Source organism: Nicotiana sylvestris, chromosome 7 (assembly GCF_000393655.2).
Source record: "Nicotiana sylvestris chromosome 7, ASM39365v2, whole genome shotgun sequence".
Taxonomy (NCBI): domain Eukaryota; kingdom Viridiplantae; phylum Streptophyta; class Magnoliopsida; order Solanales; family Solanaceae; genus Nicotiana; species Nicotiana sylvestris.
The window spans coordinates 77458185-77474914 of NC_091063.1; the positions used below are offsets into that span (position 1 = coordinate 77458185).

Genomic DNA, 16730 nt, shown 5'->3' on the forward strand with positions numbered 1-16730 from the left:
GTTATACAAAAATTGATACCCAATAATTGATTTGTTAGATTGATACACCGTAAAGTAAAGGCAGTTTGTCTTTCAGAAAACTAAAGTTCATCTCCTTAAAGTAATCCCATTGTACTCAATAAACGTACGCTTTCAGCGGGCTGTACACAGAAATTCATAAGGATTCACCTCTAGTCGATACATACAGTATGGAATTGGAATCCCAAATAAACAAATCAAATGGTATTACTCAGTCTTAGGTGGGAAATGGTTTCCTCCTCTGGCAATTTTATACAGATAAAATCCAGTCATGAGGGCACTGCAGAAAAGAGAGAAAGAACAGAATAAATATACCATCAACCTCATATGACGAGATAAAAAAAACTTCTTTAATTATCATTTTAGCATGACAGATACTCGCAAGCAAGACTCTTCTCTATCAACCATCGATAACACCCATTGAACCATCAATCCAATAAAACACTATGTAGTGCCATCAAAATTTTTTGTGCAGCTTCCAACTTTCAAGATCTACAAAGATTTCTTCATATGACCAATCTTTAGCTTTTGAGGGACATAAGGCAATTCGACTTGCAAAGGCTAGACAGATGAAATGAACTTTCACTCTCTAATTTGCTCTATATTTGCACTGATGATTAAACGAGAAAAAGGCTCCCTACACAGAACTTTTTAGTCTGCATAATTAACCAAAAAGAATAAAAAGAGGATACATCGTAACTGCAGGTCTTGTGCATGTTACTTTAAAGCTATAGTAACACAGCAGTACATGCTGACACAGCTAGAAAAGTATAAGATAGCTATCATGTACTCTAAATTAATACATGGAGCAGACAACAGGACGGAAGCCTGTTCTGTTATATTATAGCAAGCGTCTGAAAACAGTAGCGAAGATAAGCAAATTTTTCATCCTCCCAACAAATCATCCTGTCCCATATTGCATGGGATGAACTTTTGAAGCAATTCACTGTTATTCATGTATTACGGATAGACATGGAAATATTTTCTCACTATTATCCGTTTTAAACAAAATCTAACTACTTTAAAAGGAGCCAAACATTTTGTTTGCTGCCGATGTACTAGAACCGCAGATATAATGACCAGCATAGAGCATCTTCATATATTGTCCTATGTGATATGCCTCAAATAAAAAATTCATACCACACAAACCTATTATGCTTAAAGAGACAAAATACAGCAAACAAGAAGCAAGTTGACTAGAAAACCAGTATGACATGCTTTTCATTAGCAGTTACCTGATACCAGCAACAACGCCAGCCGGCATGATTTTTGAAGTTTGCATGTACCGCTGTCCCATAACCCATGTTAACATGGCTGCACAAGCTGTTCGGAACCAAATTAAGTGAGTGGAGAAACCCACATGTTCATAACAAATAAAGCAAATTCATTAACAGAAACAAAAAAGATGAAATTTTGATTTTTCTTTTCTGAATCAGAAGGGAATCATGCTGTCATCAGACAAACAAAAACTTAACATATTCTCTCTGTGCTAGCATTTCTATTTCAACAAATTTTGAAGTAGAAGATAAGCACCATAACAAGTAGGAAACTACAGAATTCTGATCATTGGGAAACAGCTAGAATTCAACCTTCAAAAGTAGTCTTGTACGTTCTTGTTATTGACCTTTTTTTCCTTCTTTTTTTTTTTTTTTTTTTTTGGGGGGGGGGGGGGGATTTAAGTCAAAATAGCGCTTCAAGCTTAATGAATTAACTTCCATCTGCTAGAGCATAAGATTAAGGGATCCAAACCAAGGATGCTGTGACTCTTTATGTCCTTGCGCAATACTTCCCATCGTTGTTGAAGGAGAAGCTGCGAGGAAACGTGCATAATCATTTACCATCTTCTTTTTGGTTTTGTTTAGTACACCATATAATGTAGTAATATTTTTAGAGTTCTCTTTTGATAATAGTTGCTCCTCCCAGAGAAATAGAGATGGTTCTCACCCGATGCTATATTTGATGATAACGAAGATACCAAGCCAAATAATGAACTTAGCAGTCTGAAGAAACCACTTTCACCATGTAACATGTAGGAAGGAATTATATCTAATTTGAGGCATCTAGGTATTACATATTACTTTAAAAGGCATCCCATTATTTCTCATGCACTTAAAAAGCAACAAAAGTCTAATTTCTTAAGTTTGTTTGCACTATGCAAACCACCATCTATTGGTTTCTTCTCAAGGAGATTGTATTTTTTCCTGAAACAGTACTCAATGGGATTGCATTTCACTTCATCGAACAAAGTGAAAGCATGCCAACTCATATTGCGCTGTATTTAGCTAAACGTTCTTACTCTTTTACATTATTCTTCCTCAAATTTTGGTCCACGAATTGCAATCATAAAATGTAGTAGCCTGAGCGCGTGTTTTCTCTTTCCTACCACAGGAAATTCAAATTCAGTAGATACTGGAAAAGGTAAAATGAAGTCTAAGGAAACCTAATCACAATTAGATGCTAAACAATTAGAGCTTCGTATAACATTATCCACATAAGAACAAACAGTTCACATTAATTCTTAGGTGCAAACTATACAGTCCATATTACAACAACAACCATCCAGTATAATCCCACTTAGTGGGATCTGGGGAAGGTAGTGTGTACGCAAACCTTACCCCTACCATGGGGTAGAGAGGCTATTTCCAAATAGACTTCCGGCATCCTTCCCTCCAAGAACTTCTCACCTTGCTCTTGGGGAGACTCGAATTCACAACCTCTTGGTTGGAAGTGGAGGTTGCTTACCATCAGAGCAACCCCTCTTGTCTATACAGTCCATTTTATTTTTACAAAACAAGGGACAAACGCACAAGAAGAAAACACACCAGGGCAAGGGCAGCCTTTCATTTTTGGTATTCAGGAGTGGCAATCAATTTCTTTGAAGGACAATAATCTAAGAACATTATATTCCTGAAGAGGAGTAATACTAAATCAGAACTAGTCTTAATACCCTACAGATCTGAAGACCAGCAAGCATTAAATAGACACTATACGATATATTCTATAGTCGGATCCAGTATTTGAACATTATGGGTTTCGAGTTCGGATTTCTACCTCAACCAATTTGATTTGCTGGGTTCGAACTCTACTATTTGTACTTATTTAGTGTTTTTTCTATCACATATACAGGCCCGAGTCAAAGCTACTGGGTTCGAATAACCCTGTAAGTCCTTGCTGCTATAGAGAACTGTGGTCCAATACAATATCAGCACAATATAGAAAGAATGACCCAAGATTGACAAATATGAAATGCAGTTTTATTTAAGGAAATGAAAAGGGGCATACCAGTTTCAAGAATCAAGGCAAAGTAAGAATTTTTGCGCTTGTGAAATGCTTGTAGGCTCAAGTAACCAGCTAAGATGAGAGCAAATCCAGTACCCGCACCTCCAGCCAGTGAAGCTGTGCTACCTTTGCTGGCATATCCAATGACACCACCACATACCAAAATTAACCCATAAGGGATCGTGAAGCAGAAATCATGCATCTTTTAACCAATTACTAATACTCCACCAAGATTTGAATTTTATGCAAAATTAGCTCAAGATTTCAGAGATCAAGCAAGACTAGACTTTCCAAGTTTCAGACTTTCGAACTGGTCATGGCATATAAAACTGATTCCAGCTTTTTGGCTTGCCGGTCCAAATTGGCCTCGAGGTTTCTCTTGAATATGTACTAAAAATTTGAAGTAACGAGGGTAGTATGGTCATTTCAATCAGCAGGTTGTCCCTTTTGACCCCAGGGTGCTTGTGTGCACCACGCTCAACATATAGTTGACAAAATGACAAAATGGTCCCTTACGTTTGAGATATATTTAAAATAGTTCCTTAAATATATTTTTGAACTGGTTTGGTCCTCCAAACTTGTCAAAAATGAATAATTTTGGTCTCAGGAAAATATTTACTAAATTATTACAAAAGAAAAAAGAAAAAAAACTAGAAAAGTCCTCAATTTCAATAATCACAACATGAAAAAACTACACCAAATATAAGGATAGTTTGGTATAAGAAAATTAATCGATATATAAAATTCTCTATTAAGTTTATACACTATTTGGTTATTTTCTACAAATCAGGATAAATAATTCATGTATAACTTAATATACTTGTTGGTCTATTAAGTTATACCACCAACAACATGGAATAACTAATTCAGTTATAACTTATACATGGATAAAATATCAAAAGGAAAAAACTATTCTTGTCCTTTTCCTAGAAGCCAACAAAGTCCAAGCATCCAAGCTATAATTATAAACTTATTGGTTTTTAATTGAAATAAATAAATAAATATTTTAAATGAAATCTTGTATATTTAATTTTAGTATAATGAACCAAACATTTAAACAAGAAATAATTCATGCATTGTTAGTCTCTACATTACCAATTCTTGTATTATAATTCATGTATAACTTGCCTTCGTATCAAATAACCCCTAAAAATAACGAAAATTATACCTCAAAAAATTGTAGCTAGACTCCAAATATAAATTAAATAACAGAAACCGCAGAAACTACGTTTCTAAATGTCAGTTTACTAAAAATATATTTCACAATTCCCAGATCTTGTTAAATATTTCACAGATATTTTCAAACAAAAAACCTCGCTTTTGGTAAATTTAGAGAATTAAAACTGCTCAAAGTATAATTACCCAAACAGAAGGGACGACTTTTGTCATTTTTCACATATGTTTTCTACTTCTCCCATGGATTTCTTTCGTCATCTCCTATCATGCTGCATCTTCCCCGGTCGGGTCACTCCTGCCCTATTTCCTTTTTGACCATACCCGAAAAATTCTGTTAGCATGGGACTGTGAAAGACATGAAATTGCAATTCAAGAGTCGGGTTTTTTCATTGCCAGGTGGTAACCATTTCTTAACCCGAAAGAACCCTCCACCTTTTCAAGTTCACAGTTTGCCTCAAACCCTAGAAATGGTGACTGAATCGGGTCATTCAAAGAGACCCATGTGCCCATCATGCTCCAAACCGACCCGACTCTGTCTCTGCACTCGACTGAAGATTCCATGTCTCCCAAACTCCGTGGCTGTCACAATCCTTCAGCACAGTCTAGAGAAAAAGCACCCTCTCAATTCAACAAGAATTGCTTCTATAGGCCTGCAAAATTTGAGTGTAATTTCAGTCTCTGATGTTAATTATGAGGCTCAGTTTCTCATACGTTTTCTCAACTCAAACCTTGAAATTGGTTCTCATATTTTGGATGAAAAGACTCCACCTTTGATTAAAGACTCCATCTTTGATAGTAATGCTGATGTTTCTTTTACTATAGAGAAGTACGGTGCAAATTGCCCCATTCAGAATCAAGATTTGAGTAAGCTATTTGGCTCTAGAGCTACTATTGATGATATACGAAAAGGGATTTTAGTAAAAAAGTTGCAGAGAAAGCCATTGAATGGGAGCAGTGAGTATCAAGAATTAGAGGAGTTTGAAGTTGCAGTTCCTCTAGGATCAGTGCTGCTTTTTCCAAGTGAAAATTCGATTGGCGTGGAGGATATAAATTTTGAAGTGAAAAATCTGATAGTACTGGATGGAACATGGGCAAAGGCAAAGAGAATGTATAATGAGAATCCTTGGTTGAAGTTGTTGCCACATGTGAAGTTGGATGTAGAGAAGCTGAGCTTGTATAGTGAAGTGAGGCATCAACCTAAAGCTGGATATTTGTCCACAATTGAGAGTATTGTATATGCTTTGAAAGCTGTTGGGGAAGAAAATTCTGAGGGATTGGATCATTTGTTGGATGTATTTGAGTCCATGGTTGGAGATCAGAGGCGATGCAAGGATGATAGATTAAGGGAAAGGCTCTCCAATTGTGACTAAATTTAGATGAATGTTCTTAAGTTCACTCTGAACTTGATTTGGATTACTAGTTGAGCACATCCAATCTTCTTTCTCAATGAGTATGCATGCTAGTACCAGGATTGTTCAATCTGTGTTGTATTTTTATTCAGTGTACTCTGTTGCTTTTGAACCAGCTAATTGTCTCAACTATTTCAGAGCCAAAAGCATGAGCAAAGATAATACAAATAAAAGATAGTTGTTGGTTTCAACTTTCCGTTATGCAAAATCTCTATTCATAGCACATTCCACTTAACAAGATGTTAGAAGTTTGTTGTAAATGACACTCGGAAGTGTAGTTCTCACTGTTTATGTTACTTTCTTTTCGTTTGTTATTAAGTTTTATCTTGTTTGACAAGTAAATTCTTTTTAAAAACTTGTGTGATGACCCGCCATGTCATCATGCCACATAGGCGACATTTGGCATATATTAATGCCATGTGGAAGCTTACATAAGAAGAAGGCTAGCATTATTGAGAAGATTCTAGAGAGGTATGGACATTTACTTAGGAAGAACCTAGATCCATATGGATTTGCGAAAGTCCTTGGAATCTTCTAGGCTTGTAGAGAATTCTAGAAAAAATCTTTATCTTGTATTTATCAAGGACTTGTGTAATAATTAATATTTATATATTAGCCCCTAGGAGACTAGTATATAAAGGGGGCTATTCATTTGTAATTCATCAAGCAAACAACTCAAGTTCTCTCTAATACAAAGCTTCCTTTAACAATTCTCTTGTGTTACTTTTAGCGATCTTGAGTGTAGTAAGGCTGACTTGACATAGCAAGAACGTGAGCAAGTTGTGCAAGATCGTGAGCAAGTTGTCAAGTACTGCACGTGTACTTAGCTAACAACTAAGGACGTGACAACGTGGTATCAGAGCGAAGGTTGGCACTACGGGGCATGCATCAGAATCTGATTCATAAGTATGAGGGGTGATTTAAGATCGTCGCCAAGGTAGGCAAGATCTCATACAAGCTTGACATGCCATCGTATCTTAAGATTTACCCTGTCTTCCATGCCAGCATGTTTAAGCCATATCATGAAGATAAGGATGATCCGAGTAGGGGCCAATCAAGTCGGGCGCCAATGACTATCACCGCCATGATCGGGAGATTGAGGCTATCATAGATTACCAGGCCAGGCGAAAACAAGGGCAAAAAGTCATCCCTATGTTCCTCGTCCATTGGAAAGGGCAATAACCGGAGGAGGTCACGTGGGAACGATATGAAGACTTGTGGCAATTCAAAGATAAGATCCGAGAGTTTATGCAGCAGCATTGCGCCGCGGTCGTTGCAATATTGGGTGGGGGAGAGTGTGATGACCCGCCATGTCATCATGTCACATAGGCGACATTTGGCATATATTAATGCCATGTGGAAGCTTACATAAGAAGAAGGCTAGTATTTGTGAGAAGATTCTAGAGAGGTATGGACATTTCCTTAGGAAGAACCTAGATCCTTATGGATTTGCTAGGAAAGTCCTTGGAATCTTTTGGGCTTGTAGAGAATTCTAGAAAAAGCTCTTATCTTGTAAATATCAAGGACTTGTGTAATAATTAATATTTATACACTAGCCCCTAGGAGACTAGTATATAAAGGGGGTCATTCATTTGTAATTTATCGAGCAAACAATTCAAGTTTTCTCTAATACAAAGCTTCTTTTAACAATTCTCTTGTGTTCTTTCTTCCATTCTCTTAGCGAGCTTGAGTGTAGTAAGGCTGACTTGACATAGCAAGAACGTGAGCAAATTGTGCAAGATCGTGAGCGAGTTGTCAAGTACCGCACGTGTACTTAGTTAACAACTAAGGACATGACACTTGTCCCCGAAAAACTCATAAAATTTCTTAGACAACAGTTACTATCAAATATGTTCTTTTTATAGAAAACTTTTTTCCAAAAGCCAAAAGAAAAAATCAACAAATTGCCAAAGGGACAAAGTTAAGTTGTGTGCATTTAGGGTGTAAAAATAGTTATATCACTTAAAAGGTTTATGTAACTTTATTGATAAGATAACAAATGACAAGAAAATATTATAGAAATTTATATTTATGCTGTTAGTGTGAAAAAAAAAAAGTTAAAAACTTTTTTCTTATGAAACTCCCATTTTAATTACTCCAATACATTTTGTCTTGTAAAAAACTTACAGTACTTTTTTAGTCTGTTCCCAGGAAATAATACACGAATTGGACGGACAGAGTAGTATAGTTTAGGACTTTACTCGTAAATTAACAAAGGTTTTATTCACAGAGCTTCACACAGAGTAATGATGAAGTTATTGCCATGGCGCCGTTTAACCGTCCATTCCAAAATCCCCAGTACTCCTTCTCCTTCATCGTTCACCAACACTTACCGTTTCTTATTCCACTCTCAGCCAGATGAAGAAGATATCTTCGACCCTCCATTTTCTCCCACCTTAAAACCCCATAAACCCAAGAAAAAGGGACAAAAACAAGAGAACGCTTCATGTGTTGAAGATTGTGAAAAAGCTCAGGACTTTACTGTTAATTTTGACTTGCCCTTTGATTTTCGCTACTCTTACTCTGAGACCAACCCGGCGGTTGAGCCTATTGCTTTCCGTGAACCGCCCCGGTTCTCTCCGTTTGGCCCGGGACGGCTTGATAGAAAATGGACCGGGACTTCAGCTCCGCGTCTACAGCCGGTGGATTTGGAGAAAGTGGCTGAGGACCGGCGTCGGGTTCTCGGAGAACCGCTCTCTGAGGAAGAAACTGCGGAGCTGGTCGAGAAGTATCGTCACAATGATTGTTCTCGCCAAATTAATTTGGGTAATTTCAATAAGGTCCCTTAACTTGTCTTAACTTACAATTTATCTAGTATTACTTTTGGATTGAAATGGACACCAATAAAGTGGAATGCATATAGAAGGTTTATATAGCTGCAAAATTAACTTGTTTTAAGCTACAATTTATCTACTATTAGTGTTGGAATTGGATACTAATAAAGTGGAATGTATATAGAAGGTTTATAACGCTGCAAAACTTGTTTGGATTGAGATTTGAGTCTGGCTGTGCAGAAAATGGAGTAAATTTTTGGATAGGAGCTACTAAAAGATAGAAATTACTGAAGCAAAATAAACTAGTTCTTTTTTCCTGTTGCTTAGTTAATATAGTGAATAATGCCAGTCATCTGTGATAAAATTTTGTGATTGCCTTAGATAAGTAAAAAAAAAAAAGGTCATTTGTATTCCTACTCTGACTAGATTGTTTCTATGCCAAAATAAGTTATAATATATTCTTGTATTATGAACTCTGTCTTAGCCGGGATAAACTGGAAAGTAAGTCGGCGGCCTATAAAGATGGTCATATTATTATGATGAATCATCTGAACATTGAAGAATGAAGTGGAATGAGTCCAAAGAATGCATGTAGCCAACCCCATATAGTTTAGGAATCAGGATTGGCGCTACTTGAGTTAAGAAGATATTCTTGCATACATGGCTTCATCTCCACAGTCACAGATAATTGATTTGTAGCTAAACCACAGAAATTACTGAAGCAAAATAAGATAGTCCTTTCTGTTGCTTAGTTAATATAGTGAATAGTGCCAGCCAGATAAAATTATGTGATTGTCTTTGTCAAGTAAATAGAGTCATTTGTGTTGCCATTCTGAATACATTTTCCTTTCTGTGTACTTCCCCAAGAAGTTATGGTTTTTTCTTGTATATATGAACACCTTAGCCAAGATAAACGGGAAAGTAAGTTTACGGACGAAATAAAAATAGTCAGATTATTATGATAAATAAAGTGGAAGGAATCCAAAGGACTTATATTGGGCTAGTTTAGGTTTGAGGCTAGTTGAGCTAAGTAGATATTCTTCCACACATGGTTCTGTTTCACAGATGATTGCTATTTGTATCTGTAGAATCGTAGATAAAAATTTGCATCTCATTTACATCTTATTATAGTGACCACTGCATTCAATTCAATTTGATCCATATTTTTCTATGGTTATCATAGCATTATTGTTTGTTAGGACGTGGTGGAGTTACGCACAATATGCTGGAAGACATCCATAGCCATTGGAAGAGGGCTGAAGCTATAAGGATTAAGTGCTTAGGGGTGCCAACTCTTGACATGGATAATGTATGCTCCCATCTCGAGGTTTGTGATCTAAATGCCAGTGCCGGCACATATTTTTGAACATTGATTCCCTTAACCTTTTACAAATGAACACTTCTGCTGCTGATGCAAAGCACAGTGTCATTGTAGGACAAATCAGGTGGAAAAGTTGTCTATCGCCATATCAATATCTTACTCTTATATCGTGGTCGAAATTATGATCCCAAAAGTAGACCTACTGTTCCTGTGATGCTGTGGAAGCCTTTGGCTCCAATATATCCAAAGCTTGTGAAGAATGTTGCTGATGGCCTGACATTTGAAGAAACGAAGGCAATGAGGAACAAAGGGCTCAATGCTCCTCCTTTAACGAAACTCAGTGAGTAACTTGTGTTTTGTGAGTCCAAGTCGAACTCCTAATATCTCGTAGTTATTTGAAACAAGTTAACAGATTGCCTTCTGTAATTGCTGATTGTTACCTGTTACTCCTCTAGGCAGAAATGGAGTGTATGTGAATGTGGTGGACAAAGTCAGAGCAGCGTTTGAAACAGAAGAAGTCGTTAGATTAGATTGTACCCATGTGGGTACAAGCGACTGCAAAAGAATCGGTGTTAAATTACGGGTATGACTCATATGTGCTGCATCAGCTTTCATCTCTTTATAAGCGTAAATCAAAATATCCTTGCAATGTTTCAACAAAAATTGGTTACCCCTTTTCGGTCTTAAAAAATGAAGCTTTATCTCAGGAATTGTCAGTTTACCTCGACATATGTCCATCTGTGACAATAAGGCAAATAACTACTGAACTAGGCAGATTCTCCCCCATTCTCTGAAAACTTGTTAGTTCATACTTTATGTGTCCCCATCATCACCCCCACCCCCACCACCCTTTTTTTCTGTGGATGATTGTGAAAGTTTCATTTCGCGCTTAATTAATTTCAGGATCTGGTACCATGTGTTCCTATCTTGTTCAAAGATGAGCAGATTATTCTCTGGAGAGGCAAAAAAGATGAAGAACAGAACTCCGGCTCTTGAATGGAACTTAAGCTCACAGATGTATTTTGAAATTTCGGGCTTCCATCTCAGAGCAACGCATTCACAATCTTCATTTGGAAAATGAATCTGGGGAGGCTTCTCGACTGTTGCTTGAACTTGTTAATAGAACTGGCCATTATGTTTGATGACATTATCCTGGGTTCTCTTACTGATAGGTCTTTGGACGCGCTAAATTAGGCAGCTCAGATCACACACTACTCATAGATGCCAAGGAAATGCAAGTAGGGACTAATGGCTGTAATTAATGCAATACCAGTCCTCTTTCAACAGACGAAAATCAGTGAAATCTTGTAATTGATAGATTAATACTCTAGTTACATGTACTGTTCACTCTAAAGCTTCTGAAATAGATGTTTTCTGCAGAGTAATTTAGTGAAAGAAACAATGTTGACATAGAAATAGAGTAATTTTCTGTCGAAATCTGTCTTTTCTATGGCATGAAAACAATGTTTTCTGACGCACATCTCTCATCGTCAAGTTTTTGACACTCACCTAAGCACGTGGAAAGCCTTGTTGCTGATAATAGTAGGGTGCTATACCAAGATACTAGGCCTTACTGCCTATACGTATTACTTACCTCTTAATCGATTATACAACGATCTTCATTTTTCTTTTTGGTCTGTAGACTCTACTATTGCAGCTGCTTCTTTATCATCAAATGATGTTTAAATATAACAAATGCGAAAAACTCGTGTCTGTAGGTTGGGTATCTTTGTCAGCTTCATGTGTCTTAATGTATAAAATATTTGCTGATGATAGAACTAATATTGGTAGTCAAGTACAAGGTAATTGAAGGCGAGTATGTAAATAATAATCCCGTAAAGGATAGAGAATTTACGAGTTACGTTTCATTTAGAGACTAAAACTAAGGAGCTAATGGTCCTTTCCATACCTTAATCAATACATTCTTCTCTACAAAAAAACCACATTTGCAGAATATGTTTTAATCAATGTCTAATCTATTTTTATGATCATAAAAGATTCTAGAATCCAACCAAACTGGCCATAATCGATATGACTTTATGCTATGATTTTCTTACCAAACACACATATTGGATGCAGCAAGCACGGGCATTTATTTTCTTTCCATAAATGTGTGCGTGGGGCGGTGGAAGAGGGAGGCCAGGAATGCTACATTTCTATAAAAAATTGAGCCACAAAAATTGCAACTTAAACCAGCAACAGAGATTATAACAACATCAAAGCATCTGGCTTCTCAACATTTTTAGTGCTAATCCACTTCAAAACAAGCCAGATAGATTAAACTGTTACAATGGAGGTCTTACTAGGTGCAGTCCAAGATAATAAAGGAGCAGGATATAACGGCTTAAAAATAGGTATAACTATCACCTGACTATACATATACATGCCTGTTTAAGAGTTCAGTTTCAAAGAGCTAAGGATCCACAAGGATTTTTCTTAGTTCATGACTGCCTGCAACGCTGCTGCATCCTGAACCAATCAACGAGGTAATCTGAACCTGATCAGACCTTACTGGTTCATCATCATCATTCCTATGCCAACTCCAAGAGGCATGAGTTGAATTAATTATCGCAAGTTCACCATGGCCAAAGCTTGCTTCACGGAAGACGGACCATTCTGGCTGGGGTAGCTTGTACCTGTCAATAATTTGTCATGACATGTAAGTTCAGCATCATAATAACTACCACTCTAATTTTAACTAAAGTGGCACCTAGAAACTTCTAAATCCAAATTTTGCAACGGTAAAGTTATTCAACTATGATGAACCACCACCTAAGCTAAATGTGTGAAAGAAAAGCGAAGAAGAATACAGAGACCATTTACGATCTAAACGAGTTCTCTTCTTACTTCCATTGTCATTTTAAGGATCCTGTGCTCAGCTAGCAGGAAAAATTACTCAAGGAAGACTTACTTGCGCGCTAAACCTTCTTTATTTCCTCCATCGCCAATTGTTATGTGAACAGCACCACAAGGATCAGGTCTACCATTATAAACCCGTTTCTGTTGTAAAAGAAAAGAATAGTTGTGTTATACATCCAATATCAAGAATAAAAAGCTAATAAGCAAGCCAGGCATACCGTGCGCTCATAAGCATGAACATGTCCAGCAAACACTATATCTGCACCGCCTGCATACAGCAAAGGCTCCATAGTTGCCATCATGTCATCAGCTTCACCTTGATGGGCTTCGTTACTATTATACCATGGCACATGGAATAACACAACCAGCCAAGGAGTCTTTTTACGGTTTACTTTTAGAAGATCAGCCTACGGTTGAATTTCCAATAAATGCATTTATATTAGCAAAACAACATGACGCTATGCTTTTCAATTAAGCATGCCAAGGGATTCTTAGTTTTTTTTCCTCTGAATACATGCCATACAACCTTACTTCCCCCTCGGCTGAAACAATTAGATAGCTGAATAACCAGAAGATAGAGGCTAGATCATATGGATATTGTGTGAAATTCGAAGGAAGCCTCTAGTACTAATATGAAACACAAAATGAACTAGGTGTTCATTTATTAGCATAACAATAGATTCTCATTAGCCAGGTTTCGATCCCTTTTCCGAAAAAGAGAAAAATAATTTATTTTTCCTGTTTTGCCCTTAGCATTAATTACTGATTCCATATCATTTTCCAAATCCATTAAGACTATACACCGATTAATATGGGCATAATGGTAAATTATACACTTTATTTATTATTTCTTAAGGGGTGTGCAAAGTTAATAGTGGACAAGTAAAAGTAAACGAGGGAGTAGTTGATAACCCTTTTCCGAAAAAGAATAAAAAGATGGGATGGGAAGCTCAACTGGTGTGCACAATATCAGAGCCAGGTTTTGATGCCTTTTCCGAAAAAGAGAACAATAATTTATTTTTTCTGTTTTGCCCTTACCATCAATTACTCATTCCAAATCATTTTTCATATTCATTAAGACTATTCGCCAATTAATATGGGTATCATGGTAAATTATGCACTTTATTTATTATTTCTTAAGGGGTGTGCAAAGTCAATAGTGGATAAATAAAAGTGAATGGAGGGAGTAGAAGGTTTCCATTTCAGGAATAAATGAGAGCTCAGCTAACCTTCAGCCATCTATATTGATCAGAGTACTCATCATAGTCAGTATATGAACCAAGCATGATTGTATGAACCCCTGCAACATCAAATGAATAGTAGAGATTTGAAGTAGATCCGCTCTCCTCAAATGGCATCTTCCACCTGGAGTTGTAAGATATAAATTCATCCACAATGAATGGTATGTTTTCTTTTTCATGATTCCCTTGAGTCACCATCCATGGCCTAGCACTAGCCAGCGGCTGAACCAGTTGACCAAATGTGTCCCACCTATGTTGAATATAATCAGCATAAGAAAGGTCACCAGGTAGCAAATGAACATCATATTTACATTGGTCTATATGGTCTAAAGTTGACTTCGTCCATCCAGTCTGGCCCAAATCTCCTGCCACAGCAAAAGTAACTGGAAACTTAGATGGTGGAGTTTTGAGCTGGAACTCCGGACCTTCTCCGCCACATCGGTAGAAGTACACAGTGTTGTCTTGCAATGGTCCAATCACAGTATGGTGTATCGTTCCAGAACTATATAACAGGTAACTGTACTTGGTACTTTCTCCTTGAGCTTTAAAACTGTATTTTCCAGTGGATGTTCCATATTCAATAACTGAAAGAGAAGATTTATCAGTTGTGACCCATGACACCCTTATGTGTTTGTCCCCAGCTAATGAGATGTGAACCTGCCAAGAGAATATCAATTCACATGATTAAATATACAGGCTCCATCTATTCACCAAAACAGTGTACACGTAACTTAAGGAGGACATAACAGGCAGCTCCATTCCTGCTTCTCAAAAGTATTTCCATCAAAATATGAGTAAGTCTTCCGTACCATCTTCCTCCTATTTCTTTTCCTTTGAATTTTGTTCCTCTTCCAGATATGAAAAATGCAGCTTTCACAGAATTGTGTTACTTTTTCTTATCTAAAATCCAAGTTCCAAACTGCGACCTTAGGAGTTAGGACAATGTTTTACACTTAAGTCTATTATGGGCATTAGTCATTTTCCATAAAGCTCATACTCTAATAACTTGCCTTTTTTGGATATGTAAACATTATTTCCTACATAACATTGTCAACAAAAAACCACCTTTCAGCCCACCTTTAAACACCCCCACACCACCACCACCAAGCATGAAGCACCCTTTCGCCATTATTACACTCCACTAACTAATGTCCATGGAAAGATTTTAGGTCCTCCTAAACAGGCATAAAACCAACTTGACAAACAAAAAGAAAATGGAAGACCAGATAATGAAAAGAACTTTGGCGTCTACGAGCTTTATTATTGCTAACGTAGTTACATTGCAATTGGAACTGTGGAAGACATAGAAAGCAACACCTAGAAAATCATAACTACTTTTTTATTAAGTATGAAATAACAATTCAAAAAAAAAAGTATGAAATACAGACACCGATGAAAATTGGTAAATCCAAGAGCTCAAAGACAGTTGAGTTTTTAAGCTAACACATTGGGACACAAAACAAGGAGTTTCAGTCAGTGAGGAATAACAAAATTTTAGCAACAAAAAAATCACATCTGCCAAAAAACCCCTAACAGATCAAAAAAATAATAATTAAGCTCCCCTGATTTCACAGCAATTATAACAAAGAGTAAGTTGAACTCCTAGACTATGCTAAGCTACATTATCTAGCTGTACTCCGGATTCAAATCCCAAAAAACTTGAGTAGAATCAGTTGAAATTGACACCAATTGATATAAACGAGAAAGGCATGGGCGGATTTATATGTTGCAGCTGAAATTTTTGTTTAAAATATAAAAATATATATCTTTGGTAAAAAGAAATACTCTCCCATCCCATTTCATATGATATGGTTTGAACATAACAGAGTTTAAAAAAAAAAAAAAAAACTTGTGATCTAAGACAAGTCATAAATATTAAAGTGACTATAAATAATCTCCTTAAGAACTAAATTACTTCTAATAGAGAAAGGTACAGACACACACTAAGAAGGAAAGTGCATCTCAGAAATTGAAGGCGAGAGAGCAATGATTATACTGACTTAAAATAGTGAAATAATTACCTGCTGAGGTTGAGAGGAAGGCTTAGGATCCCATGGCAAACGAAAGGCTTTACGAGGTGGAGGTCTGACGTATTCTACTTCTCCAGCTCTGACAGTTGCGCCGATGAACAAAACGGCCGTCAAAGAGAGTAATTGTAGTATTATTATCTTCACGTTGAGTTCCATGATCGGTGCTGATGGATTTTTTCAAATTTGGCAAATGAGCGTCCTCATACTCTCACTCCCCTAATCATTCCTTTTGGCTTTTGCTTTCCCCCCATTCAACGCGCTTTTTTGTTTGCTTCACACCTACAATAACCAACCCCAATATCTCCCCGCTTTTTCCTTTTTCTTTTTTCGATTTATAAAAAAGGTAGTAGTAAAACATAAGTAATAGAATGTCAGTCGGTGGACGTGGATTTATAGATAGTCAAATCAACTGCATGAAGAAATGAACTTGGTTCTGTTGCGTACATTTTCCTGTTTGAGGATTTACTTTTTTGGATTTGTACATTTTGGAACATTATAGTATCTAAGATCGTTACTCTCTTGTTTTTTCTCTATCTTCTCTTCAAATAGTACATAGCTTCAGTAGAAATGCTTGAATATTTGTACAATTAAAAATGTGAATATCCTAAATAAGTCCAAGACCG

The 16730-nt window shown here is 36.7% G+C and overlaps 4 protein-coding genes across 4 annotated transcripts; 2 read left to right on the forward strand and 2 right to left on the reverse strand.

Annotated features, from left to right (window-relative positions):
• Position 1: 1 nt before the first annotated feature.
• Positions 2-3655, reverse strand: LOC104242353 (protein FATTY ACID EXPORT 5-like). Its single transcript, XM_009797390.2, has 3 exons — positions 3301-3655; positions 1254-1341; positions 2-298 (listed from the first exon to the last, which is right to left on the reverse strand). Exons 1-3 carry the CDS (start codon positions 3497-3499, stop codon positions 226-228), a joined length of 360 nt encoding a protein of 119 aa, XP_009795692.1. The 5' UTR covers positions 3500-3655; the 3' UTR covers positions 2-225.
• A 1010-nt stretch (positions 3656-4665) lies between these two features.
• On the forward strand, positions 4666-6073 carry LOC104242354 (uncharacterized). Its single transcript, XM_009797391.2, has one exon. It carries the CDS (start codon positions 4830-4832, stop codon positions 5841-5843), a length of 1014 nt encoding a protein of 337 aa, XP_009795693.1. The 5' UTR covers positions 4666-4829; the 3' UTR covers positions 5844-6073.
• Positions 6074-8033: 1960 nt separating this feature from the next.
• LOC104242355 (CRS2-associated factor 2, mitochondrial) lies at positions 8034-11414 on the forward strand. Its single transcript, XM_009797392.2, has 5 exons — positions 8034-8648; positions 9856-9983; positions 10092-10317; positions 10433-10560; positions 10881-11414. Exons 1-5 carry the CDS (start codon positions 8129-8131, stop codon positions 10971-10973), a joined length of 1095 nt encoding a protein of 364 aa, XP_009795694.1. The 5' UTR covers positions 8034-8128; the 3' UTR covers positions 10974-11414.
• Positions 11415-12143: 729 nt separating this feature from the next.
• Positions 12144-16434, reverse strand: LOC104242356 (purple acid phosphatase 18-like). Its single transcript, XM_009797393.2, has 5 exons — positions 16099-16434; positions 14066-14734; positions 13055-13243; positions 12889-12977; positions 12144-12613 (listed from the first exon to the last, which is right to left on the reverse strand). The coding sequence occupies exons 1-5, from the start codon at positions 16261-16263 to the stop codon at positions 12391-12393; spliced, it is 1335 nt and encodes a 444-aa protein (XP_009795695.1). The 5' UTR covers positions 16264-16434; the 3' UTR covers positions 12144-12390.
• Positions 16435-16730: the final 296 nt, after the last annotated feature.